The 27997-nt window shown below is 40.4% G+C and overlaps 1 protein-coding gene across 8 annotated transcripts; it reads right to left on the reverse strand.

Annotated features, from left to right (window-relative positions):
* Nucleotides 1-1031: 1031 nt before the first annotated feature.
* Nucleotides 1032-27526, reverse strand: RACGAP1 (Rac GTPase activating protein 1). 8 transcript variants are annotated; one of them, XM_014862884.3, is made up of 17 exons: nt 27379-27526; nt 20792-20880; nt 14061-14263; nt 12895-13031; nt 11846-11915; nt 9887-9940; nt 9157-9237; nt 8648-8765; nt 8160-8290; nt 7313-7477; nt 6077-6172; nt 5792-5990; nt 4373-4478; nt 4067-4199; nt 3820-3955; nt 2762-2870; nt 1032-2182 (listed from the first exon to the last, which is right to left on the reverse strand). In XM_014862884.3, the coding sequence occupies exons 2-17, from the start codon at nt 20874-20876 to the stop codon at nt 2107-2109; spliced, it is 1899 nt and encodes a 632-aa protein (XP_014718370.1). In that variant the 5' UTR covers nt 20877-20880; nt 27379-27526; the 3' UTR covers nt 1032-2106. The 8 variants fall into 8 exon arrangements, with proteins under 8 accessions (XP_014718370.1, XP_044612022.1, XP_014718372.1 ...); XM_044756087.2 differs by having other exon boundaries at nt 27435-27521; XM_014862886.3 differs by having other exon boundaries at nt 20792-20876; nt 27379-27506.
* Nucleotides 27527-27997: the final 471 nt, after the last annotated feature.

A 27997-nucleotide genomic window follows, 5' to 3' on the forward strand; every position in this document is an offset into this window, starting at 1 on the left:
GTGACAGGCACTCCAAGGCACTGGACCCTTTCCACAGATCTCGCATCAAGGAAGTATAATTTAATTAAGAAAGCCCTCGAAAGTCAAGCTGTTCCACATGAAGCACTGTTAAAGAAGCTGAAGGTGGGTACATGTTTCCCTTTGCTAAGATCAAAATTATTTTCATGGCTAAGGTCTCTTGGCCTAGCCTAAAACTGAGCAACTGGCTGCCAACATCTGACACACAGGACCATTTCCTTTTTCGTTAATGGGCCATCAGTTCCTGCATAGGGTAGTCTTCCCTTCACTAACATTACACAATCCATTTACTTCCTCTACATTAGTGACTTAAAATGCACCTTAGGGAGATACTACAGAACAGCAAATGTGGAGCCAGGCCAACACTAGGCTTGCAGAAACATAAGAAGAGATGGCATCTAGGACAAAATTTTAAAAAACTGTAACAGGAGTGTGTGTGTAAAGGGGGTAAAGGGAGATGGGACCTATCCTCTGTGGATTTGCTGAGGCAGATAGATGGGCCCTGCTGTGAGAGCTGCCACCTCCTGGGAAAAAAGCCAGTAGGTTGCCTCCTCTCTCCACGGTTACATACTAAGCCTGCAACTGTTTACGTTCACTCTCAGATACATTCTGTTCACCAGCTTCAGAGTTCCAAGTGCAGGTGCCCTCAGTTAATCACCCCAGCTCACTCCAGAGTCACTTCCAGCGGTGAAGGATGTTTCCGGCAGTCAGCCAGCCAGAGTCGTTTGTTTTTTTAATCTGTACCATTCTGGTCCCTAAAGGCTTGTTTAAAAAGTTTGGTTTTTGTTTAAAGTAGTTCCTTCAAATGAGAGGCTAACAGACATAAGACAAATCTAGGACCTCAATTTGGACAATGAAAGAGACTGAATGAGAAATGAAGAAACAAACTCCTGGTGGTGGTAAAGTTGAAGGGGTAGAGGTGACAAACAGCAGACTCAGAACACTTTGAGGGAAAATATTTTCTAAAAAAAGCTTTGAAGGTTACCTTCCAGGACAAGAAAACCAACCTCAAATTCATTTTGAAAAAACTATTTACTTTTTTCCAAATATTATTCCAAATACATGTTTTACAGACAAGAGTCACTATGGGTCAGAAACATTCTATAGAAGAAAGCATTTTTATAGACATAAGAAATAATTTTAATAGACGAAAAGCATACATCTATCTAGATGTGGCTATGTTCCACAGGAGATGTCAGCATCCAAAGTGCAAAGACAAAATGACTGGCTTTTCTTGCCACACAAAATACTGACAATCTTCCCGTATAGCCTACTCGTAATTGTTAGTTGGGATGCCAAACAGACAGCATACTGACTTTAGAAGTGGGGCTCTAACGGACAAGGGGAGGTCAAGAGTCAGAATGAATTTAACTTAAGAACAAAATGGCTTTGACCCCCAACCAAACCCAAAGTCCAGCCAGAGGCCCGGTGGAGATAAATACAAGCTGTAGTATCACTTTTACAAGGCTGTGCCACTAAATACTATTAAACCTAATCAATCCGAATTAAAGCTAAGCATACTGCCATCACTAGTTCTGTCCTCCCCCATCCCGCTTTTATGAAGGCTCCATGTTATAGCTCAGTTCATAATGGGGGAAGGGGAACTTCCAAGTTCTCAGAAGGAGCTATCCCAAATCCTCTGTGCAAATCTTTCTTTACCCTGCCCTCCCACTTCCCACCCTGAGACAAGTCAGTCTTACCAAGAGGTAGGGCTCCTGTCATTGTCTCAGGGAAATTAGTTCTAAATGACCAGAGAAAGGTCATTCCATAAGCAACATTTGGCTTTAAGCCAAAGGGATGTCCCCCCAGCCCCCTAAAGACTCCCCATGAATCCCACACCACCCTTTTAGCCCTGTACAGATCTCCCAACTAAAAGCTCCAACAACGACAGCACAAGGTGTTGATATTATGTTACTTGAGGAGGAGAGGGAGATATATATAGTTTTAATAAAACCCCCATGCACAATTAAACTTGATTAAAAGCCTGGCGAATGCTAAAAGTAGTAATGAGTACAGGAGGCTGCAGAGCAGAGTACAGGTGCGCTCTCCTCAGTCAGTCGATGCTGGGAAGGAACAGGAGACGTGACTTCACTTGAGCATTGGAGAAGCAAAAAAGTTGCCTTGTCGTCCTAGGTTGGTAGCAGACTTGCTTTTGCTCCCAAATCTAAAGAAAGAGAATGAACTGGAAAAGTAGTCTATATAAAAGGTAAATAAACAACTATAAAATTACTTGATATAATCAACTCACAGTAGGAAACCCTCAACTACTCTGTAAGCTACTCTTTGTCACCTGAGATGAGAGAGGGGAAGCAGTAAAGACCTTCAGACCCTTTTAAAAGAGGGACTCCTGGGGCTGGCCTGGTGGCGCAGCAGTTAAGTTCGCACTTTCTGCTTCAGTAGCCTGAGGTTCACTGGTTCGGATCCCGGGTGCAGACCTACGCACCACTCATCAAGCCATGCTGTGGCAGGTGGCCCACATATAAAATAAAGGAAGATTGGCACAGATGTTAGCTCAGGGCCAGTCTTCCTCAGCCAAAAAGGAGGACTGGCAGCAGATGTTAGCTCAGGGCTAATCTTTCTCAAAAAAAAAAAAAAAAAAAAAGGAAGATCCTTATGACCCACAGGTTTCTTTTAAAGTCTAGTCACTAGCTAAGATCTAATTGAGTTTTTCTTTCAACAAGATGGGAAAGAAGTCTAAGGAGCAGTCATTTTTTCATTTCCTGAGCAGGCCAATTCCACATACCTGGGAGTGTTCTTGGTGAGGGTGGAGCGGACTCTCTGCGACAGGGAGCTGGATGAAGGAGTCTTGAGAAGCTGATGCTCAGGAGTGGTCACAGGCCCCAGTAAGCTCACTGCAATCAAAGTTAAGACACATTTTTTAAGGAAGGAAAAAAAGAAAGCATATGACCAGTTTTAAGCTGAATACCCTGTGAAGCACTTAAGAGCTAAGGTTAGAGACCTAGCAAAACCCCAGAGATCATTTTTGCCATCATTTTGTAACACACCAGTACATCTTTTGAACTATGCAGGCAACTGCTCAACAAATACCAACATTCACTTCCTGATTTAGGCCAGTCTCAAACTCCAAACTTCACAAATCTAACATCTGACCGTTTGATTTTAACCTATACTAGAAAAAACAATATGCTCCCTTAAAAAAGGAACTTGCAATAATGAAAGAACAGGTCTCCAATGCCAGTGAGGTTGGAATGAAACCAGCCTCATACATTTTTGATGGCAGTACAAACTGGCAAAAGCCTTTAAGAAATCAAGCTGGTAAAACATATCAAGAAACAAAAATGTTCAAGCTCTTTAATTCAGTGATTCCCACTCCTGGGAATTTATCATGGGGAAGAAAAGGTATACCCATACAATGTTGATGGCAGCATTATTTATAATTATGAAAAACTGAAAAATAACATCAATACCTAATAGAATATTTAAGTAATTATAGTTTACAACCATAAAAATAATATTATATAGTAGAAAAAGTTCTCACAATATGCTAAGTGAAATAAAAACAAATTATACCTAAATTATTATTATATCTATATTTTTAAAATATCTATATCTATATGGGTAATGAAATATCTATATGGGTAATGAAGGAGAACATGGAAAAGTAAAAAAAAGGATGGTAGAACTGTACAAATTCTCCTTTAATGTTAGAATTCTCAAAATGAATTTAATTTTTATTGAAGAATATGAAGTTCAAACAGCTCTAGCAAAGGCAGGGAGAGGGCACAGGACCAAAAGTGGAGAGGGAGTCAGGTCCTTTCAGAAGCACAACTTAGCTCTCACCTTTTATATCTGGTGTCTGTGGTGTCGAAAAGGCGTTTGAGTTTTCAATGACATGCATGGGGTCAATGTTTTCTTGTTCCACCATCATAAACTGACTCCAGTATTCCACTGGCAGTGAAAGCAGGCGCTCTACCACCTAAAAACCACCAAATACATTAGCAAACTTCCAAAGCTCGGGACTTACCTCTCATTATTCTCTCATGTTATCACATTATACAAGTTCATACACACACACACGCTTGCCTACCTTGGGTTGACGCTTGATATCCTGTAACATTATCACTGGATCTGGATTGGGCACAGCATGGGCGACAATTGTAGGGCCAAAGACTTTAGCCAGATTGGCAACATCCATTTTAGTGTTTGGACTCTGAGCCACTCTAAGCAAAAGACCATTAAATTAGAAGACTTGCCCTTCTGCTTAAACGCAGACCAAATATAAATTCTACGAGGAAACAATTCACCCCTCACATTCCCTCCCTAACATCCAACCCACATTATCTTCCCCTTGGAAAATTCCCTACTCCCAGAAACAAGTCTCTGCTGTACTCACCTCTGCAAGTGAATCATGAGGAACGCTAATGTGTCTCTGTTGGCCTGGGGCAGTTCACCCACAGCCTGGTACATGGCAGCTATGCTGTTGTCCTCATCTGTGATTTCTGTAAATGAAAAGACAGCAACAAGAGGCCTAAGACTTCTTTCCCTTGACAGCGGGCTTCCAAGTTATCGACCACAAAGTCTCATCTATACAGTAAGCTTCTGAAACTTCTGATTAGGTTCATGACTGCAACAGACTCTAGTTTCATTAACAAGCAGGATACTGGCCAATAGCTCAATATTAGAAATCAGAACTTCTAAAAAAACGGCTCTTGCAGTTAGAGAAAGCAGCTGGCAACCCATGTTGTAGGAAGGTGGACACACAACTTGCAGTGACTACAATTATCAAGAAGATATACTTCGATAAAACATGTATAAAGACCTACTACGTGCCAGATACTGTTCTAAGTGCTCAGAATAAAGCCGAACTAAACAAAGACTTTGCCTCATGGAACGTACATTCTATTGAGGAGTTACTCAAAAAGCAAATATCTATCAGGTAGTGATACATATAATAAAATAAGGCAGGCAAGAAGTGAGAAAGTAATGGGAGCTGTTATTTTAGACAAAGTGGTGAGGAAAGGTGTTTCTGAGGACAAGATACCTAAAAAGAAATCTAAAAGAAAGGAGTAAATCATGCAAATATCATTCAGGCTGAGACAACAACAAATGGAATGGCCTCGAGATGGGAGTAAGCTCAGTCATGTTCTAAGAACTGCAAGAATTCCAGATAATCAGAAAGGAAGGAGGGAAGGGAAGGATGTTCAAAGAGATGATGCTGCAGACATAACCAGAAGCCAAATCACGTCGGGTCTTTTGGGCCATGTTAAGGACTGTGCGTTTTATTCTGAGAGTAATGGGAAGCCACTGGAAGATACTGAGGACAGAAGGGACATCACCTAATTTAAATTTTAAAAGGACCACGCTCTTCAACTACTGGATGAGGGTCATACTGTGGAGGGCAAGAGTAGAAACAGCAAAATCAGTAGGTTCTTACATCACTTCAGGGTGAGGGATGGCAAGAGCAGTAGAAGGAGTGACAAGTTTCAAATTTAAGACGTATTTTACAAGACCTTTGCTGATAAAATTTGCCAATGGCTTAAATGTAGGGTGTGAGGAAAAGAAATCAAAGATGGCTCCAAGTTCAAAGGACAACCTAAAACTTGACCAAAATACAACAAAAAGCAACAACAAAAAAACCTGTTAGTCCCCTATACATATAATTCAGATGGAAGAGGACAGGCATGGGGAACTTGGATATAGTTATTCATCCATCAAAGTCTTTGAACATCTACTATGTTTCAGGCACTGTACAGAAAAGTCAAAAATTCCTGCCCCTGTGGGACTCACATGCAGGTACGAAGGCTGCCCTTACCTGCCGCTTCCATAAAGGTCTTGTTTAGCCGAAAGGTCAGAAGGGGTTCTTTGAGGTTTCGAAGGAAGTCTTTCAGGAGGCTGCAGATAGCATGGATGTCATCCACTTTGCTGAGGAGAGGCACAGTTTTCACTCTGAGGAACTTCTCTTTCAGCTCTTTCACTGTCCGGTCACAGCCTGAGATCCGATATAGGCCTGTCTATTATCAAGGCAACACTCTCAGTTAAGAACCACCTAATTATTAACACAAATAATAAATTCACCCTCTCTGAGGGTTGATCTTACCTCAGTCAGCCCTCTCTGCTCAATCTCATTTACACAGTGGACAACAATGGAGGGGATCATTGGAGAAGTCTGGGACACATAATCTGCCAGCATACCCTGAAAAGAGAGTTTTAAATTACTCTTTATACCACTTAGACCAGCAGGGGAAGAACCATCTCCAGACGAATGCTCAGGCTGGGACATCACGTCTACTTTTAAATTCCTCTTCCCGAAGCACATATTAGAACAGAGAAGCTCAATTATTTTTCCCACCTCTGCACCAGGACTAATTTATGGTCACACACACCACACTCTTTCAGGAACAAGCAATAAGACCACGAGCTACAGCCCCGCCCCTGCTTCTCTTCTACTCAAGGGCATCAGAAAGCAAGGCATGAGGAGACCACAGGTATGGCCTTTAACATAAACTAATTTATTACTCTAAAAAGAAAATGCTTTTTACATTTTAATTATTCTTAATAAGAAAAATTATTTAACACAACTCAGTTGATTGTAACACAAACCTATCTGTAGAGGACAGCTCCACTGTTCTACATTAGAGTACAGAAAATTTGTAAAAAATTATATGCATGGCTAAAAACTCTCAAGATTAAAGAAAAGTAAACATTTGATTTGCTGGGGGCTGGGGAGCAGCATGGTCATCTTGTTTTTGATTCTTGCTAACGTTGCTTGTACAATAAATAATTTTTAATAGATTGAATTGATTTTTAGAAATAAGCAACATAATCCAAATAACCTCGAATGGAATATCTCTAACATAAGAGAAAGAATATTCACAGGTGAAATTATATGATGGCTAGAATTTGCTTCAAAATAATTCACTGGACAGGGCCAGGAGGAGGAGACGGAGGTACTGATAAATCATGATTGGACGTGAATCAGCAATCGTGGCAGTTGAGTGACAGGACCCAGGGTTAGTTATACCAATCTCTCTACTTTTGTATATGCTTGAAATTTTACAAAATAGGGTAGGATGAGGCGGGGAAGGGAGAGAACAGGAGGAAAGGAAGGGGAGGAAGGGAGTGAGGGGAAGAAAGGGAAGAGGAGTTCAGTTAAAAAAGTTACTAAACAAACAAACCCAAACAGGACTCTGCTGCAAGTTAACATTTTATAATTTCTACTCGTTATTCCTGGAAGGAAATATACTTGGCATCATTAATTTCAGAACAAAAACTGACACTAAGCTTTGGGAACGCTAAAGAAGCCTAACCCGAGGAGGGCTCCCCCAGGGCATACCTCTCCAATCCTGACGGGGGTTCCTATCAGGGTGGGAATGCAAGGAAGGGGACAGCGGTCCCGACACTCCGGGTGAGAGACCACACGACAGTCTCGACACTTCAGAGACAGCTTGCCAAATTTTATCCGCTTTCCACATGGAACACAAGATTCAGGTTTAATAACCTGAGGAGGAAACAGAGCAGGAGGAACAAAGTGGTATGAATTAAAAAATTATCAGCATCATCAACCAACATTTATTAAGAACTCAGAACATGCCAAACAACTTGCTAATCTCTTTACACATATTTACTTGTGTAATTCTCACAATAATCCTATGAAGGAAGTTTTGTTTTCTTTAAGATAAGGAAATAGAAGCAAAAAGAGGCTAAGTAACTTGCATAAGGTCATCCAGTTGGAAGGGAGCAGAATATAGTAGTGGAAAGAACTTGTGGACGAGGAATCAGAGAACCTCCATGTTAACTCTGCCACTCACTGCATGTGGCTCCAACTAGTAAGTAACTCCTCTGAGCCTCATCAGTTTGCTTGGGTTGTTACGAGGAAATCAAATGGGATAACGGTTAAAATGTGCTATATTCAAGCATAAAACGTAATGTATCAATAAAAAGCACAAACAAATACTTCTGAAAAGTTGCTTTCTTTGAGTTTAATATTACTCACAGAATGGAAAGACAGACACGTCTGTAACCAGTAGTTACCCCTGGAGAGCAGAATTGGAAGGAGGAAGGAAATTTGATGTTTAACTTTATAACACTAAAGTATTTAAATTCGTTCCTGGTATACATTACGTTCACAATTAAAAAAAATTAAATGTGCCCAAAAGAAGAAGGAGTGATGACATATTTACCGTCTTAGAGACAAAGTCATGCAGGCGCATCCCTCCGTTACCCTGAGGAGTGCTGGAACTCTCTGTCTCCGTTCTTGGCTCCAGCTGCCTGCTGCTCAAGGTGGACTCACTGTTCCATGGCTGTAAAGCACCTAGAAAACAAGCAACTTTAAGCCTGTCTTAAGCTTAAGTATTTTGCTCCTTCTGAATTTTAATCCCAATTTTAATAATTGGTAGATAACCAGTAATCTATAGCCATAATCAGAAGTGAATATAATGGCTATGCAAACAAATTATTTCAAGAACAACAAGTTATACACTAGAGGCATAGGCCAGGCCAGCCATCCAAAGCTGGAGCATGACACAGCAGGTGCTCTGGCCCCCAGGAGGCGCAGTAACAAACTACCCAATACATCCAATCCCTGCCTCAGGGAGGTTCTAGGAAACCAACACTGCCCAAAGTTTACCAGTTGTTTTACACAGGCAATTCAGCCACAAACCCAGCAGACCTGTTTTCCTTCGGCTTCTCGTCCAGTATGGCACAGTCTCAATAGTGGACACAGCTTCAATGGGCCCGCCATCATTGGGAACAGTCACTGTAGTTTTTGCAACTATGGATTCATTCCCCTGAAACAAAAATAGTAATGAAGGAAAGACAAACGTTTGAATCTAATTTCCTCCCCACTATAGGGAGTTTGGAGTGGTTGAAAAATTCCTGAGTCTTGGTCAGGACTTAAGGCTCCAGCCCAAAACACTCTTAAGTTGAAATGTCATACTTTAGAACAGACATACAGGTCATGGGGTATACATACAACAACTAAGAATCAAACACAAAGCTGACAGTTGTTTACTTAATCAGTAATTCCATTCATATGGATGATAAGGATCCTATTACATAGGAAAACCAAGCATCTCTCTCGAAGTATCACTGCGATGCTGACTCAGGATTTTTAATGCTTGGTGTCACTAATCTCTGATGTGTTTGAGACCACAAGTCTCTTGACCTGACTATTCTTACCTGGTCTGCTGTGGATTCAATGGAACGAGTTTTCTTTATAGGTCCAGGGGGACCGTCAACGAACTGTCGGCTACTAGAGCGCTAGAGAGGGTGGCAAAGACCAATAATTTTAGTGCCAAATAGAATATCTGAAGCACAGAAGATAAAATTATTCCATAAGACAACTTGGAGGAGAGTCCAAGGTACCAGGGCTACAGTGAATAATAAACAATGTGCTCTCTCTCATTGCCTATTTCCACATGAAGCTTAAGTTGTACCAATATAAAAATGCCCACAATGCCCTAGAAGAAACGAGCAAGCTTTGGAACAATTCAGATGACAGCACCAGAAAAAGTAGAGCTGTAATCCTATCTAAGGATATGAAGTCTTTGGAAACATATTAAGTACCCTAAATAAGCACATACAAATTGATCTCTGCATATCCCATTATACACACATTTCATCTGAAGCTTATATTAGAGCATAAAAGTCTTGCATAAAAATTCATGTGACAACTCAAAACAAACTTCAGTGTATCCTTTTCCGCTCAATGAATGAACAGAGAGCAGCCCAGAACAGTGAAACAAAACAGGACCATCCACAGTGCCCCCAAGCAGGGCTTCATTTGTAATATGAGTTTAACAATGGCTAGAGCAACATGTCAGGCCTGCAGGATCATGGCAAAATTTCAAGAGAAAACCCTATTATTGTTACTTTGTAAAAAAAAAAAACACCTAAAAATCATACATACCCTCTTTTCTCTCTTCTTCAGTTTGAAAGTCTTTACCAAAGAAGAATCCCAATCCTGTTGACAAATATACTATATTAATTTCTCTCTTTGGTTAGGCCTCCCCTAAACCCTGTGCAAATAAATTTACAGCGAATTTTAAAGGCTTCTTGAGTCAGACTACCCAACTTACGATTCGGGGATCAGGGGAAGGGAGGGTGTCAAGTGTTGTAGCTATGGAGCTATAGTAAGTTAACCTGTTTTCTTTCCAAAATTGAAGCTATTATAATAGAATCAGGAATCAATACCACAGAGGCAAGAAAAGGTTAAAGAATGAACTTCTGTCGTGATTATCCCCAGTGCCTGGTCCTTTATTTCTGATTATTTTTGTAATTAGTTTTAGAACTTACAGAATGTTAGGCACTATACTGATCGTGTTAGATGAGATTCTTGCTCTTAAGGGACTGCTATCGTCTAATCAGATGTTCTGTACAATATGGCCACGTAAAAAGTTCTAGTTTAGGTTTTATGTCTCTTAATCATCCCTTTTCCTTGGGCCCTAAAAAATACATTACCACTGAAGAATTGTCTTTTACTGTGGTCTACTTTCACTTCACTTATTTTAACCATTTGCATTCATTTTTAGCAGCTACTTATGACTTCCTTACTCCTAATAATCCCCAAAAACACAAAATCCAGAAACAGTTGTATACGGCAAATAGTAGCTTAGCTAAAAAAATTTAACCTCTCCGATACATGGTTAAATAATGTAACTACTGGTTGTTTGATTCAGTTTCCGTTACAACAGGTATCATGACAGGCCTAGCTCCAAAATTAGCTAATAATATGTTCTAGTTTTATTATATATCCCAGACCTACTCTATATCATTCCTTATTTCAAAAAGGTGATACCTAATATTTATATCTATAGAATAGCAATTATTTCCCTGGTCAAACACTGAATTTGGACAGAAAACTCATAGACCATGTAACAAGTAGTCTCCTGTTTTGTTATCATCAGAAATCAACCAATAACCTCCTGATTTATTGTTTTGTTTGCTTGCTTTCAGCCAGCAAAACAGGAAAGATACACAAACTACCAATCTCCTGAACATCAAAGATTGAAATATTAGGAGATGAGCTTTTAGGCAGAAACATCACCATAAGCTAAGAGAAGGCTGCTGCCCCACAAAAGTAGGATAACCAACAGTTTAGACTCATTAACCTTTGTTGATCAAAGCATTACAGAACGCCCACAAACTTGTATCAGTCTTCTGGCTGCACTTTCAGGACACTGGTTTCTTTCTAATTGTGAAATATGACTAAGTTTTCCTCAAGAACCAAACTAATTCAGAAATAAGGCACAAGTCTATGTTCCCCCAGAGCAGCAAATAAACCCTGCCTGGACAGAGTCTTACCAATTTTTTTATTGCTAGCTGGGGCTTTAATAAATCAAGATATAATCAATTAGCACAGCTTACAGATCCGTTAAATAAATTTAACCTCATGCCAAATCCTGAATTCTATATTCTCACTTCCAGAAACTAAAGAAATACATAAGCCAGTCTCTTATAGCTTGTGTGGATTTATATTTTAAAATCCTTGCTCAGGGGCTGGCACCACGGCTGAGTGGTTAAGGGTCGCATGCTCTGCTTCGGCAGCCCAGGGTTTCGCTGGTTCAGATCCTGGATGCAGACATGGCACTGCTTATCAAGCCATGCTGAGGCAGCGTCCCACATGCCACAACTAGAAGGACCCACAACTAAAAAAAACATACAACTATGTACTGGGGGGCTTTAGGGAGAAAAAGGAAAAATAAAATCTTTAAAAAAAAATAAAACAAAATGCTCAGTATCTATAACACATCAACATCAACTAACGAAGTAGTAATAAAGGAATTCTAGAAGAGAGGGCAGGAGAGCTATTCCTGAGGATGCAGAGGTAAGAGAAGTAGATAATTCTCAGAGATCAAATGTCCGTTACCAGCGATTCATCAGTCTTGTCAAAGCTGATATCTGATAAAATGGAACCAGATTCATCGATGGTTGACAGTCTAGATGAGTGAAACAATACAGTGTTAGACATAGAAGACTGTGGAGAGTAAACCCCACCAACAGCCAGAACAAGTCTCACTGGTCAGGTCACGTCAGCAATTTCACAGCAACTGCCTCCCTATGGAGATAACTACAAGCTCAACCCCTAGCTGTGGTGAGCTGTGTTTGATGGTTTTCACGGGGGGTGTATGTGTGTGCATGTGCACGACTACACATGCAGCACAGCTGCTTTCTCAGCAAAGGCCTTATACCAGCAGCTGAGAGTTACACTCAGAGGTATGGGTGCTATTCCCTGCTGATGAATTTGTACTACGGGCTACTAAAAATTCACAAGGCAGAAGAGTGAAGTTTAACTTGATCCCAACTGTGGTTGCTTTCTACAAGACAATATCACCCAGCATTAACTTTTTAAGAAATTAAGCCTGTACATCTTCTTAGTTATAAAGATTCCCCATAAAACAACCAGGCAACAAAATAAATAGCTCTAAGAGTGCTGACCTTTCCCCATGTCTTGTATTGGGGGTGTTAAATTCAAAGCCTGGTTGAGACTATTTTAAATAGTGATGCAGTGGAACCAAAATTATTGCCTGGTCTTGGCTCACAGAAGGCCCTTCTAAACCAGAAGAACTACAAGAGCTCTCAGGAGAGTCAACATAGAAAGTATTGCTGAACCACCACTATTACCTTTAGGTTTCTTAGCAATGTGCAGGATTAGTTATTGATGTGCAATTTAGCACCAAGATAAAAATTTTACCCACAGTGAAACAACATCCTAAGGAAAGATTAAAAAAAAACAAAAGAAAAGGAAAAAAATAGGGAGCCCCCAGTGCCTTTATTTCCCACCTACCCTTCCTCCAAAGTCTTCTTCTGCCTTATTCAGCACACATTCCAAAAGCAGTATATTTAAGAGTTCAGAAAACAAGAACTTCTGACAGCTGTTTTGCTTGTGTCAGATAACAACAGATGCAGTTCCCCCACCTTTTGTTCCCAGCATTGCTGCTGGATGGTTGGCCTCTGTTGAGAAAAGCCAGAGCTGATTTTTGCTCCTCACTTAGTTGAATGCTGCCAGATGTGTCACACATGAGCATCTCTCGAATCAGCTGAATCTGTCTTTCCTATAGACCAAAGCAGAGTAAAACATCCTAACTAACCAGGGGAGAAAGCTTCACCTCAAATTTATGGGACGGGCAGACCAGAAGATATTAAAATACAGCATTATGCAAATGAGCCTTCAGGAAGGCTGCTACACCAATAGCATATTAATTCTCATCAAGCCCAGACTGTGTCTCTGATTTCTGACTGGTAAATGAACTCCATCTAGAATAGTGGGGTTTCTGCTACAAGACTTTTGGATCAAACTGCTAATCCAAGAGCAGAGAGTATGGCAAAACGAGAGTCCCAAAACAGATTTCACATAGCAAAAACACTTTAGTGTCATTTTATCAGGACAATTACTGGCTTCTTCTGCAGAGGAAAGCAGCCACCCACCTTTCCAATGGTAGAAGCAAAATGCATTAAAAAGGATACAAAGCTGCAATGCACCAGAACCAGACAATCTGAGCTTACTGAGGCATCTAACACTGTACCACCATGGATTAGTCCACCTTGGTAAAGGCTTTCCTTTGTACCATGACCCACCCTGGGAAATCTGAATGACAGTGTTCTATGTTATCACATTGCTCTACTCATTGAATATATTTAGCCCCTTACCCTGAATTAGGAGCAGTGGTGAAGGAAAGACTTAGAGTTGTCTTGCCTGTATCAATGACAAAGTAGCTATTGATATAAGGATGAGGACATTCTGGGTGGCATGAGAGACAGCCAACTATCTTGTGACAGACCAAGCATGCTAGGATTTCCCTGCCTTTCTCCCTAATTTTAATTCCTTAAACTCTCATTTGAAATGTCTATTAGGTATTAGTTTCAAGTCTAAAGGAGAAAAAAATTTAAAATCCAATCTATGAAGAAAAGGATTCCTAGGCTGCGATTTCAGCTCCAACCACAGACAAGTTGTCAATGGACAGATTGCTTTCAGTTCTTTAATGTGGAGGAAGAAACTGGGTAAATCCAGCAACAGGAAACGCTATCAGATGTGCTTCCCCCTCCCCGACTGTCACAGTTCTAAGAGAGAAAACAATACACACCAGCTTTTCACAGTCAGCCTCAGCTCGCTGCCTCCTTTTGATCTCTACGTCCACCTGATTGCGTGCATGCTTCAGCTTAACATCCAGAGCGCTACGCTCAGTCTCTGCTTTCATCAAAAGATCCTTGTATTTCCCCAGCTCGTGGTCTGTTCTCTGCCACTTTTTACGGAAATCCTCAAAGTCCTTTGCCAACTGGATGAATTCTAAGGAAAGGGGAAAATTTTAATAATTCAAGCATCAAGCAGAGTATAAATGCTCTAATAAATGAGTCTTCTGGTTAATTTTACTCCAAATACATAATTAAGAGACCAGCTAAATCATGGCCAAATCCAGCTGAAAATAACGAGAAGCAGGTCCTGAATACATGTTCATCACTCTGGATGGGAGATTTGTGGGGAGCGATTCCTTTTCAATAGGCCACTTACTTTGGCTTAGCCAGTGGCATCTGCTATGGAATAAGCAACTCATTAGTCACCTGGCTCCAGATGTAACACCGACACTGAAAGCTCCTGAACAGAAGGCAATCAAAGGGGGATACCTTTGGGGCAGCTGTCACATACCAGGACAGTTACGGCTATAAAACAAAAACAGACTCCTTTAGAGTCACACATTGCTGTGCCAGAGAGGCGTTAAATAGCAAATTCAAATGTAACTGCTATAATATGCTCCAGTAAATGTAGATTAATATTATAGATGTCTAGGCCTGCAATTCCATTCAGCTATATAATTATACAAATATTGATTTGAAAGTAAAGAGCCAATTTGCTTTTGCTGTTTAACACTGCCCTGAAGGGTATATAAACACTCCAGTTGGAAAGACACAGGAAGAAAAAATCATACAAGCTTTGGGTGATAGCGGAACATGGACTCTTCAAATGTCTGCAAAGAGAGCATCACTTCCAAGGCAGCACCTCAAAGCATGATAACCCTGGCGGCATTCATTCTCATCACCAGCTATTGGCAAAGACTTCTGGAACACCTTACCATTTTCTAGTTAACCTCAATCTATCTCTAAGCATCACTCTCCACCAGCATCTTGGAGGAAGTTTCCAAGGTGTACATCTGCTCTTGGTCAAACTATCCCAGTTTATAGCTGAAAATAGGCCAAATTCACACAAAGCTAGCAGCTTCTAGGTAGTAAAGGCACTTTTCCGTTTTGAATTTAACCTATGAGCACACAAACAATATAGTGTTCTTCGTAAGCAATTTTAACAATTTGACTAGATTTCAAACTTACAAATTAGGATACCAATTCAATCTAGAGAAACCAAGTCTTATATACAAGGAATCTTTAGTTTTTATCAAACAACAGATTTTAGCAAAACAGGATATTATGACCTAATTATTTGAGACAATGAAAATAGCAAGGATCCTATATATATATATATATATATATACACACACACACACACACACACATATACACACATACATAAAATTACAATTCAAATAGTTTTAAATGATATGCTGGTTTAGTTAACAGTTTGGAACACATCACTAAGATTTTTTTCTCAAGTTAAAGAAAAACAAACAATACATCCTTTTGCAAATTTAACTATTTCATTATTATAGATTCACAAAGAAAAAAACTTAAAAAGCTGACATAGCCATGTTCACTCTGGCAATTTATCAAGCAGTGCACTTATAATGTGTACATTTCTGATGTGTATAATACTTCAATTTCAAAAAGTAAAGAACAAGAAACACACTTTTCAACTATACAGTCTAAAAACTTTCTAGCTCCACACTGGTCAATTAAATGTTTCTAAATATAGTGCTGCATACACACAATATTTACTGAATTGAAAAATAATTGTGAGAATGAAAAGATTTCCATTTGACCTAATTTTGCTGGTTTGTTTGTTCTTTAGGATACTCCCTCTTGATAGTCTTATTAAATTTGGATTTTAATTCCTATTCATTGTTATTTGCACATGTAGGAGAGGAAGAGAATTCCTCTACCCATTTTAGGTCCTTCCGGCTGGTCTATGAATTAAATTGACATGAGGGACTGGCCCCATGGCTGAGTGGTTAAGTTCACGCGCTCCAATGCAGGCGGTCCAGTGTTTTGTTGGTTCAAGTCCTGGGCGCGGACATGGCACTGCTCGTCAGGACACGCTGGGGCGGCGTTCCACATGCCACAACTAGAAGGACCCACAACGAAGAATATACAACTATGTACTGGGGGACTTTGGGGAGGAAAAAGGAAAAAATAAAATCTTTAAATTGACATGAGACAGAATAACAGGAGAAAATCAAACAAAGCTTTATAACACGTATACATGGAAGAAACCCAGGAAAACTGGATAACTCACCAGAATGGCTGAGCTGCCCGCTTAAATATCATCTTCAGCTAAGGACAAAGGAAGGTGTTGGGGATAGCAGTTTGGGATTTCAAAGGGGAGGAAGGCAATTCACATGGAAATGGAAGCAAATGTTTGATAAACAGAACTTTGACAAGAGTGGGCTTAGCAAGGATCCTCCCAAGTCTACTGACAGCCAGAGTTGTCTATGGTGATGGCCTCTCCCAGGGACAAGGCTTTTATCTCAAATTTCTTTCAGGCAGCTGAGGGGAAGGTCTAAGTTTCTTTCAGAGTCTTTTGTTCTTGAAAATAATCAAGGCAAAGAGACATATTTTGAGGTGGCCAATTCCGTTGCCCCACACAAACATTACAAGTTTAACTGAATTGGACGATGGAACTCAAACCAAATAAAGTATCAGTTCATTTCAAGGAAGGAGTTCCTATTTTAATAGCACAACTGATTAAATTACTCGTTCAGTTTAGCTTGTGTTAGACCAAAACCAGAATATTTGCATACAAGTCTAAGATATTATTTTTTACATACAATCTGTTATGAACTAAGTTTGCTAAGTCAAAAAGGCACTTTAGACCACAGACCAGGAAAAATTTTGATGTTGGAAATCAATAAACATGGCATTTTTTGGGTCAGTTTGTGAATCACAATTCAAGCTGTGCTAGCCCCTGTCATGAAGCACATATTCAAGAGATTTATTAAATTCAAATTATCTCCTTAAAAAAGTTATGTAAACATTAAATTATGAAATGCATCCATCAAAAAGGAAAAAAAAAGGGAAATTTCCTTAAAACAAACTGAGGATAATTTTTGATTTATCAAATAAAAAATCAACATGAAAAGATGCTCATCATCACTGATCATCAGGAAAATGCAAATCAAAACTACACTAAGATATCACTGTACAGTCATTAAAACGGCTACAATAACCAAGACAAAAAATAACAAATGTTGGAGAGGATGTAGAGAAAAGGGAACCCTCATACACTGCTGGTGGGAATGCAAACTGGTGCAGCCACCATGGAAAACAGCATGGAGATTTCTCAAAAAATTAAAAATAGAAATACCATATGACCCAGCCATCCCACTACTGGGTATCTATCCAAAGAACTTGAAATCAGCAATTCAAAGAGACTCATGTGCCCCTGTGTTCATTGCAGCATTATTCACAATAGCCAAGATGTGGAAGCAACCTAAGTGCCCATCGACTGATGACTGGATAAAGAAGATATGATATACATATACAATGGAATACTACTCAGCCATAAAAAATGATAAAATCATCCCATTCACAACAACATGGATGGACCTTGAGGGTATTATGTTAAACGTAATAAGCCAGATACAGAAAGACAAACTGTACGATTCCACTTATATGTGGAAGATAAAGAAACACATAGACAAAGAAAACAGATTAGTGGTTACCAGGGGGAAGGGGGATGGGGGGTGGGCACAAAGGGTGAAGTGGTGCACCTATAAGATGACTGACAAATAATAATGTACAACTGAAATTTCACAATGTTGCAAAACTATCATAACCTCAATAAAAAAATTAAAAATAAAAAAATAAATCAGAATTTGGTTCATAATTCAGCAGAGAGACTAAAGCAGCTCCAGAAATCTTGTTTTCTCAGCTCACTATTCCTGGGAACTTTGCACAGATTCTTCCCTTTGTACCCCCACTCCCCTCTCAGGTTCTTACAGGCAAGGACCCTGCGTCTCTTTTGCTCCTTTCTCTCTAGTGCCTTGCACTCTGCCTAGCACATAGCAGGCACTTAAATATTCATTGAATGAATGAATGAAGAATTGCTGTTCAAATCAACTTTAAACTCCACACATCCAGGCCCACCTAACCAGTCTAATCATACTTACCTCTCACCACTACACCATACCCTCTTTCTAGCCAAACTAGTTTGTCCCTGCCCCTAGAACAGACCCAGCTCATTTCTGCCTTCTCACTGTGATCACGCTATGCCCTCCAAATGAGATGCCCTACCTACTCTTCCTTAAGGACTCATTTTTCTAGTCCCATCTGCTCTATGAATCCTTTCCTAATGTTTGCTCCACATTAAAATTTTCTTTACTTCCCAAAAACACATATTTTGATACTTGTATTATCTTCCATTTCATGAGAAAGAATCCTGTCTCTGAAACTTAAATACCATAATCTTCTTGAAGACAGGCACTGTGTCGTGTACACTTTAGTATTGGCTACCATAAGCACAAACCTAGTATGGTGTTGACACCCAATAGGCACCTGATAAATTATATTTATTCCTAATTTACACACCAACAACATTAAAATAGTTCAGGGAGTTCATGATAAAACAAAAGTAGAAGATAAAAACCATATAGACTGGGGAAAACAGATAACAAAATACCTAGGCTATTAAAGTCCTTTTATTTGAATATTAACCTTCACTCTGATCTTCCAGTAACCTTGGACTTAGTTTAAAAAAAAAACTATACAAAAATGAGAAAGAGGAATGAAGTTACTATGATGAAAGGCAAGAGTAAGGAGCTGGGATACTTATTAGGCATGGGAGGAATTCCCAGGATAAAAGACGATGACAGAGACTGAGCTGGTTGCAGAAAGAAGATTCTAGAGTCTAGAAAACACTGAGCCACTTTAGTTCCTCAAAAGCCAATGCTCCAAGTTAGGGATTTGGAGAGGGAGGCAAAACGTACCTCTATTTTATAACAGAAATCAACGGGAAGATAGAAATTTGCTTATAAAATAAGGGTACCTGTAAAAACAACTATCTTGTATTTTTTGGCTAAATTACTCCAAAGTATTTTCACAACTAGTGTTTCATTTTATCCTCAAATCTTCACAGTACTCTCACAAAGAAGATAAAGACATTTAAATTCCTATTTTACAGATGGAGAAACAGACACAGAAATAACAGTTAAAAGGCAGCACTAGTTACTGCGACTCCAAACCTCAGACTCCTCCCTTGCCCCGACATCCTATCTGCCACCTCCTCCTAGAGATCTTATCACAATCCCTTCCACCCATTTCCCCTTATTCCATCTTCACAACCACCATTCCAGTTAGGGCTCCTATTGCCTCTTTCCTGAACTATGGCAACCATGTCCTCCCAGCCTCCATCTCTGCCAGGGTAATCTTCCAAAAGCACAGCTTTCATCATGTCACTCTACCTTACTCCTATTCCCCTCAAAACCCACACACTTGCCTCCACTCAGGCTGTTCCCTTGACCCTAAATGCTCTCTTTCATCTCTGCCTGTTGGGATCCTACCTTACATCTAAGGCTCAACTCAAACCCTACTTTTCTCCATGAAGTCATTTAGCCATCCCTTTCCCTCAACTCAACATATGCTAGAAGCTGTGATAGGTTCTCACCAAATATTTGCTGAATGAACCTGAATTTTAAGATCTCTTATTCAATACTCTTTCCCAGTAGACTCCAAAGTAATCCATCTTCTGAGATGATGTGACCTCAAGGAGAAGCCTAATGAGTATGCCATCATGGCTAGTGAGCTGGTACCAGATGATAGGGTCATGTAACAGCTATTAGAGAGAGAAAATAGAATATTGTTTTGAAAGGCCCGTAAGTGGATAAGAGCTATTAAAAACATCAATCAAATTAAAGAAAATATTGAATGGCATAAGTAAGACACTATACTAAGTACTGTGGAGATTTAAAAAATGGTTTAAGACATAGTTCTTGCATTACCTTTATACCAATGAGGCTGACTTAAGAGCAACACTTACTAAATTAGGTACTAATGAAAGTCTGAAATAGGACTTGAAGAGTAACCAAGGAAAAGCTGGTGGAGAACACTTCCCTCAGCTCACTTAAGTCAGTGCCATCAGCCCACCTTCCTTTCTCACTAATCTCCCCAGACAAGTGTTCTCTCTCACCACTTCCTTTCTCTCCCTAGATCTCCACCCAGTCTCCACCCTTTATTATTAAGTATCAAATAAATGAAGTGGGTAAAAGCAGATGAATAGTCTCTTCTTCAAAAAAAATTATGACATTTGAAAAGTCTTCAATTGGAAATGTTTTATAGACACAAGAAAAGCCCAGTATAAAACTGCAGACAACCACAGTACTACTCTAAAGAAAAAAGCAACATCCATGGAAATGCAGGAGATTTTGCCCAGTTCATGGTATGAAAATGAAACTAGTAACTAAGGCCACTTACTCAGTGGAACGAGACCTTGATAATGAAAAACATCTGGGTAAGCCATTTAAGAACAACCATAGAAAGAAGTGACCATTAGAATGAGTGTCCATTAAGCTTTGACCGTGGATAAGTGACCATTCCTTTCTTTTCAGGTAACCCAAATGAAAAACAATTTTAAGATCTGAACACACTTCAGCTTTGTAGAAAACCCAAATCTGAAATCTGTTTTTCTCTTTACACAGGCCAGCTCAGAATGACTTACGGAGTTCATTTCCTTCACTGAGAATCTCCACCCGGCGTACAAGCTGCTCAAACAGATTCCGCAAGTTCAGCATAGTGGTATCCATCTTTCTGCCAAGAAATCAAATAGACATTAGGGGTCCTGCCTTCTCCCCCAGACAAAAGATTCAGCAGCAATCCAGTAGAGTCATCAGTGACTAACATCTGGACTCTTCCATTTGTAGCTACCATCCTAAGAATCTCAAGCCAACCACTGATGTTTTGTGTAATTCTTAGTATAAAAACAAAGTTGAAATGTTAATACTCACTTGAAAATTAGAAAAGCATTTCAGACCTCTGAATCTAACACCCCTCCCTGCCTACTTTTCCTCCTCTACCCTGCAATCACTCCGGAGCCTAGAGGAAAGCAATTAGGGACAAGCATGTCAGTTGATTACTAGGTGACCAACTACAAAATGTGCTTCTTGGTTAAGCCTATTGATTAACAGAACACTTTTGCCACTTTAATCCTTCTGAACTTTGAAGACCTTCAACATAACTTAAAAGATTTATTTTTAATTTCATTTTTAGCTAGTACCCCTGTCGCCACTGCCTTTTAAAACGCAGGACATGGTCAGCACATTTGCTACCAACGGCACAGATGATGTCACACAAGTGATTAAGTGGGGAAATCGCCAGCTCAGCAGCACAAGAATTATTTCTGTAATGCAGGGCTCTCTGCTGGACTGTGTGCAGGGACTATGTCTAATAAATTTATACTAAGTATAGGCAAAGGATTATGTTGTACCACATTCTGGCACCACGGAGACAATACACCACCTTCAGAGTTAGAAGGGCAAAGGAAAAATCATTTGCTACTGTGTTCTGTGTAGTGAATTTCAGTCTTCGTATTTCCCCCCAAAGATCTGCTGATATTACATTAAAGGCGGTGTCCTCACAAGGAGTTCTGTTCTGAATAGACTTTAACTGGGAACATTTTGAGGAAATAAGATCTTCATTTAACAGTCAGGAAAGAAAGACATGAACTGGATGTTACGAAAATTATCAAGGAAATGAAATAAAAAATCAAATTTCATTTGAAAATTGAATGCCCTCAGAAATACCATTAAAGGATTCTTACGTTTCTCCTAATCATCCCTTCAAAATTCTAGTCCAAGTCCTTGTTTCATGCATCTAAATACAATTTTAAGAACTCTTTTATGAAGGTTTAGTGATTTTACAATGTTTATAAGATTGTACCACAAGCTATGAGGGCAAGAAAGAAAAAAAATACCCACAAAGGACAAAGGAATATATAAACATGAAGATATTTTCTATTAATTGCTACAGAATTGTTCATTTGGACTTGTATGATGATTGCTCTAATAGCAAAAATAAAAACCTTTCAATTCGATCCAATCCAAGCTTGGATGCAATATATGTATACCTGAATCAGGGCCGGAAACCAAGATTTTCAAATGGCAACGTATCTGTTCCAAGCTACATCACAGCAAGCTGCTAAGCAACCAGACCAACAAATTTATTACAAAGATCTTTCTCTAAACTAAGAATAAAACTAAAAGAAGAGCATTAAAACTGACAGGAAGAGATCTGGAAGTCATGGAGATGCCCATGGATTTAACAATATGACCTAACAGGCAAGTATATCCAAGAGCTACAGGACAGAAGCAGGAGCAAGGCATTCAGCAGCCTATTCAAATGATTTTCTTTGGCTCCCAGTAAAAATGGAAGATGCCGATCAGTTTCAACATGAGGTACTGATTTCTGTCATCTCAGGTCTCATCTGTAGATTCTGAGACTGTAAGACAGTGAGCTCAGTACCTAGGAAAACTCGATCTGTTCAAGAATGCAGGAAAGGAAAATTTCAGTGCAACTAGGGTATTAAAAACTGGTTGTTAAAAAAAAAATTTCAGAAGGTTTTTATGTCTTAAATCACAATACAACAACCTGACCCTTTCTCCCCTTTTAAAGAAATTCTCACATTTTCTCAAGTTCCTCTAGTCCATTATTCTTCTTTCCTATGTTCTTTGTGCATACCATTCCCTAGAGTTAGGGTTGGGGGAGGTCCTCTCTTGAAAAAAACAACCGTCATGATTCCAGAAGACTCAGGACACAGAGAACCTATCTGGGGGCCATCTCCTCACCATGGTAACTGTTATCTCAAACAACTACCTCAATCGGCTTTGTTCTCCTGACAAGACACCTAGTACCTAGGAGAGAGTTGTTTAACTGAACTCCCAATGCTCTATTATGAAGCAACAAAGAGACAACCCTTAACTCTGTCAGCCTGCCACAGTCTCCAGATTTAGAGTTTTATGAATAGTTTGACTATAGATTTTTCTATTCTTCCCTCTCAACACTAGACATTCCCTAAAGTTCAGTCCTCTGCCCTCTTGAAGAACATATCAAACCATCCCACTTTAGTCATTACATCTCTACAGACAACTCACCCTTTCTTCCCCCCAGCTCTAGCCTCTCCTATCTCCAATCCTGTGGCTCTCCATTTGCTTAGGATGCCCTAGATGTTGAGCTTGATTCTGAGACACCTTCTGTCCTTCCTCTTCAGATAGATCATCAACCACCCTACCCACTGACATACCCTACCCCCTACCCTGCGGCTCCCAATTTTAATTGCCTTATTTTTATCATTCTCCCAATCACTCAGTACAAATCTCAGCATCACCTTAAGTTAGTTCCTTTCCTACAATTACAATCACCAAACCATGTAGACTCTTCTCCCATGTGTGTTAACCCATCCCCTCATCACCTGCAGGGCATCATCACTCATGTCAGCTGACCTTCCCCCCACTGCTTTGCTCAGCCGGCACTCAGACGCATACACCCTGCGCTCTAATTTAACTTTACCGTGTTTCTACTCTATGTCCCGGGTATACCGTAAACTTGAGAGGAGAAACCTTATATTTGGCACTACTGTATTACACACACAAATAGTATTCAAAAATAAATATTTGATAGTCAGAAAATACACACACATACATACACACACCCGTGATTCTATTATCACAAGTATCTCCATTCTACCTGAATACCAACATATAATATAGATGAAAAAACAAACAGTATAACCTCAGGTAAGTCACTTAAATTCTGAGACTCACCTACAAATGGAAACAATAATGCCTGTCATATTTACCTCGCAGAATATTACCAATTAATGCAGGGAAGACTTATAAAATGTAAATTGAACCTTACTATAAAAATATAGAGTATTATTAGAGTAGGTATGAAATTTCTGGTTTGGTTTTGGTCTGATACTTACTTGCATCCTCACAGCTGGAACCCAGAACAAGAAAAATGGAGGAGACAGCCAAATGTGGCCAGTTCTAGGCCCTTAAGCAAACTGTTCCACATAAGGCTTGCAGCATCTGAGAAGGGTTAGTTTTTCCTCTTACATAGGTTTACTTAGGGTAATCCAAAAACAGCACTAGCAAAATATAATCCTCTTCTCTTCATATGCTGGGGAACCATGCATTTTTATTAACGTTCTATATAAGTGACTCTCAGGAATTACTTATAGGTGACAAAAATATCTTTCTGCATCAGTACTAACTCTGATATCTCAGCCAAATTGTAACTCGAAAAGCTAAAATTTACTCATCCTATTCAATGTCAATTGAAAACGGTCTTAATTTTCCTGCTGGGTCACATTTTCACCCTCATGAATACTTCTTTATTTCTCTCCCTTTATTTTTTGGCTCCATAGCTAGGAGATACACTAATGTGAAAGGAAACGAAAACAAAGTCATATTGTCGTACATTGCTTTGCAGCTGTAAAACAGCTGTCACTCTTCACTACGGATATGGCTGCCTTTCGGGAAAGCTGAAATGATCCCTATGTGTAGCAAAGAAATCAGTTTGTGGAGCACTTTAAACAAAAAGGTGCTAGAGAATCTCAGCTGTTATTGATGAGACGCCCCAGAGGTGGAGAAGTCACTATGTTACAGATTCCCAATCTGCGAGTATCCCTGAGGGAGCAATTTCGCGTCACCAGGAAAGAGCCTCAGTTCACTGTGATAGCTTTGAGTCCCCAATTTAATTTCAATCACCCAGCTAAGAGACAGACGTCGTCCTTCAGCATAACAGACTATTACAGATCTTAACTGCAGAGTATCCTGGGAAAAGTCTCTATTCTCTTATCCTCCCCCTACAAACAACATTATTACGAGATCTATACATCAGGTTTTTTAGATGCATCAAGGGTATTAAATATTGTAAGACAAAGCAATGGAAGGTTGCCTGAGTTTTTCAGGAAAGAGTTTTAATGAAAAACATCCTCACAAACATTACTAAACCTGGAGATTCCCAAGAAATCAGCAATATAGGTTCTCTGCTGCCAAGGAAAACTATTCCCTAAGACAGTCTCAATCCCACAAGATTCTTTCATATGAAAGCATTTCAGAACAATTCTTTTTGCCAAATGTCCAGCTTCTGCTTCTCCATATCGAAAGCCTCTATACAACTGGCAAGCAGAAGGCATATCTTGAAACCAAATGTCTTATGAGCAAATCAATTGCAGAAAGAGTAAACAGAACATCCTCAGTCCAACATGAACGAAGACTAAAATAAGGAAAGGGACGAGTTGAATTATTATTTTTCAGAAAATTGGGGCGGACCTGGTGGCCAAGTGGTTAAGTTTGCGTGCTCCACTTCGGCAGCCCAGGGTGTCGCGAGTTCGAATCCTGGGCACGGATATGGCACGGCTCATCAAGCCATGCTGAGGCGGCATCCCACATGCCACAACTAGAAGGACCCACAACTAAAAATACACAACTATGTACCAGGGGGCTTTGGGGAGAAAAAGGGAAAAAAAAATCTTTAAGAAAATTATTACCAGTTTGGCATACTAAGTTCTCCTTTTTTTCTTCTGTGAATTCTTCCCACTCTGAAGTGTCCCATTCTTCAAGGTCTAGTATAAGTCTTACCAATTCACGCAAGCATTCGCTAACCATTTCAGTCCAAAATAATCTCTCGTTTATTATCTACAACAGTCACTTGGCACTGCCTCATATTTTGAATTTGCTACGTTGAAAGAAAATGACTGTTTTCTTAATAGTGAAATTAAAACCTCACCACCCTAATCAACTAGATTTATGTTCTTATCTAATCTTTGTCCATTATGCACCCATATTTCATAGAACTGCTATCATAGATTATACATAATTTTGTGTTTTGCTTTTTTCTATCATGTCTCCATTAAGTTCCCAAAAGCTGATGAATAACTGTTTAACCACTCTTCTTCGGACATTTAGGTAATTTCCAGTTTCTCAGTTACATCTGGGGAATCTCTTGCACGGTCACTCCCGCCCCTCCTTCAGGTATTTATGTCATTTTCTCACTGAGGTCTTTCCTAACCACTCTATTTTAAATGGGAGCCTTTCCCCCAACACATCTCTGCTTTATGTTGCTCCAAAGCACTTATCTCCATCTAACATACTTATATATTAATTTATTTATTTTGTTTATTGTCTGTCTCTCCAACAGTAATTTCCAAGGAGGCAGAGAGTTTTGTCTGTTTTGTTCATTGCTGGGCCCCTGGTGGCCAGAACAGGGCCTGACACTTGGCAAAAGATTCATAAATAATCACTGAATGAATGAATTGAGCATCACTGTGGACAGTGTTTTTCTCCAGGTGGCCTGTGCCTTAGAAGATATTTCCAAGGCTGAGGTTACTGTATCAGAGGGTAAAAACCTCTTATGGCTCTTGATAAACATTGCCAAAATATTTTCTAAAAGGGCTGTACTGACGTACAGTACTCTCAACCATGTAAAGGCCTACTAGAGTCACCACCATCAGTTATGTTTTTAAGTTAATCACACCAAAGAAACTGCAAGCTCCCTCCAAGGCCAAATAAAATTGTCTTGTATTTATGGTTTGCACTTAACAAGTACCTGCTGGATGATTAAGCTATAGGAAAGGCGCCTTCTCTAAACACTTTCAATAACTCGAAAAGTTCACCCCACACATTAAAGAGAATGACAATGACATTTCCCTAGGGAAAAAAAAAAGGCTTATCTTCCCGCCTGCCCTACGTTCCTACACACAGCCTCCGCCTACGAATGAAACCCTGTGAAGAGACATGTATGGGAAAGCGTAAAAGTAAGGCCTCGTTCTTACGAAGGCTAAGAAGTGGGCCGGGGAGGGCATGATGTCACTGCCCGGGCCAGCTTACCTAGACACACGCAGCCCCAGGGAGAGCAGCTCCGCTTCCAGCCGCCCCAGCCTCGCAAACACCAGGGCTTCTTCCCTTCGAAAAAGCCCAGTTCCTCCGAAAAAGGATGGGGGTCTTGCCCCAACAACTCCCAACCTCTGTATTTAAGTCAGAGCCACTTCTTCGGGGTGGCTCCAGTTCTGTTCAAGCCACCACCTCAAAGGACGACCCCGGCTTTCCACAAAACAGGGCGCCAGGAAGGAAACCCCCCACCCCCCAGCCACCGCCCATTCAGGCCGCTCCCGGCGCGGGGGAGCCGCAGCGCAGGGGCCGTAGGGGCCGCCTTCCCCCCGACCCCGCGGGGGCCACGACTCACCGCCTCGGCCGCCCGCCCTCCCTTCCACCACAAACGCAGCGCCAGACGCACCCCAGCGCCCACCTGCCCAGGGCCGCCTAGCCCCACCTGGGCCGCTTCCACTTCCCTCCGCGCCTCACCCAACGGCAGAGCAGCACCGCGCCTCAGGCCGGGTTTGAAATCCTGCGCCGACCAATCACAGAGAAATGGATTCCTCCCGCGCCGTCCTTCTGCGCTGCGACGTACGCGTCAAGGCCGGGAGAGGGGCGGGGACGGGACTGGGCATGCGCATGCTGATAAGGCGACGCCAAAGTTAGCCATTTTGACTAAGGTCAACAGGTTATGGGGTTTTTTTCCCCTTCTTTCCTCCGCATCCCTTGCCCGAAGCCATTCAGGATACCATGTTGAGTAAGGGCAAATGATACTTCTTGAGTGCCAAGTACTCTTGTCCTGTTTCTCCCAGGCAGGAAAATTTTGGAAACTATCAACTGAACAGAGTCGGATCTCTTTGTTGAAAGGAAGAATTCCGGAGGGAGATAAGACAGCAGTCATTTTCCAACCATATTTACTGAGCTATATAATGCCTTCATTCATTCTTTCATCCAGGTGTTCATTTATTAAGCCCACCAAATTCGTAACAAGCGCTTCACAGGGAATTGGAAAAATAAAGATGATATCATCTCTGCTTTCCAGTAGCTATGAA

This window comes from Equus asinus, chromosome 22, assembly GCF_041296235.1.
Source record: "Equus asinus isolate D_3611 breed Donkey chromosome 22, EquAss-T2T_v2, whole genome shotgun sequence".
Classification (NCBI taxonomy): domain Eukaryota; kingdom Metazoa; phylum Chordata; class Mammalia; order Perissodactyla; family Equidae; genus Equus; species Equus asinus.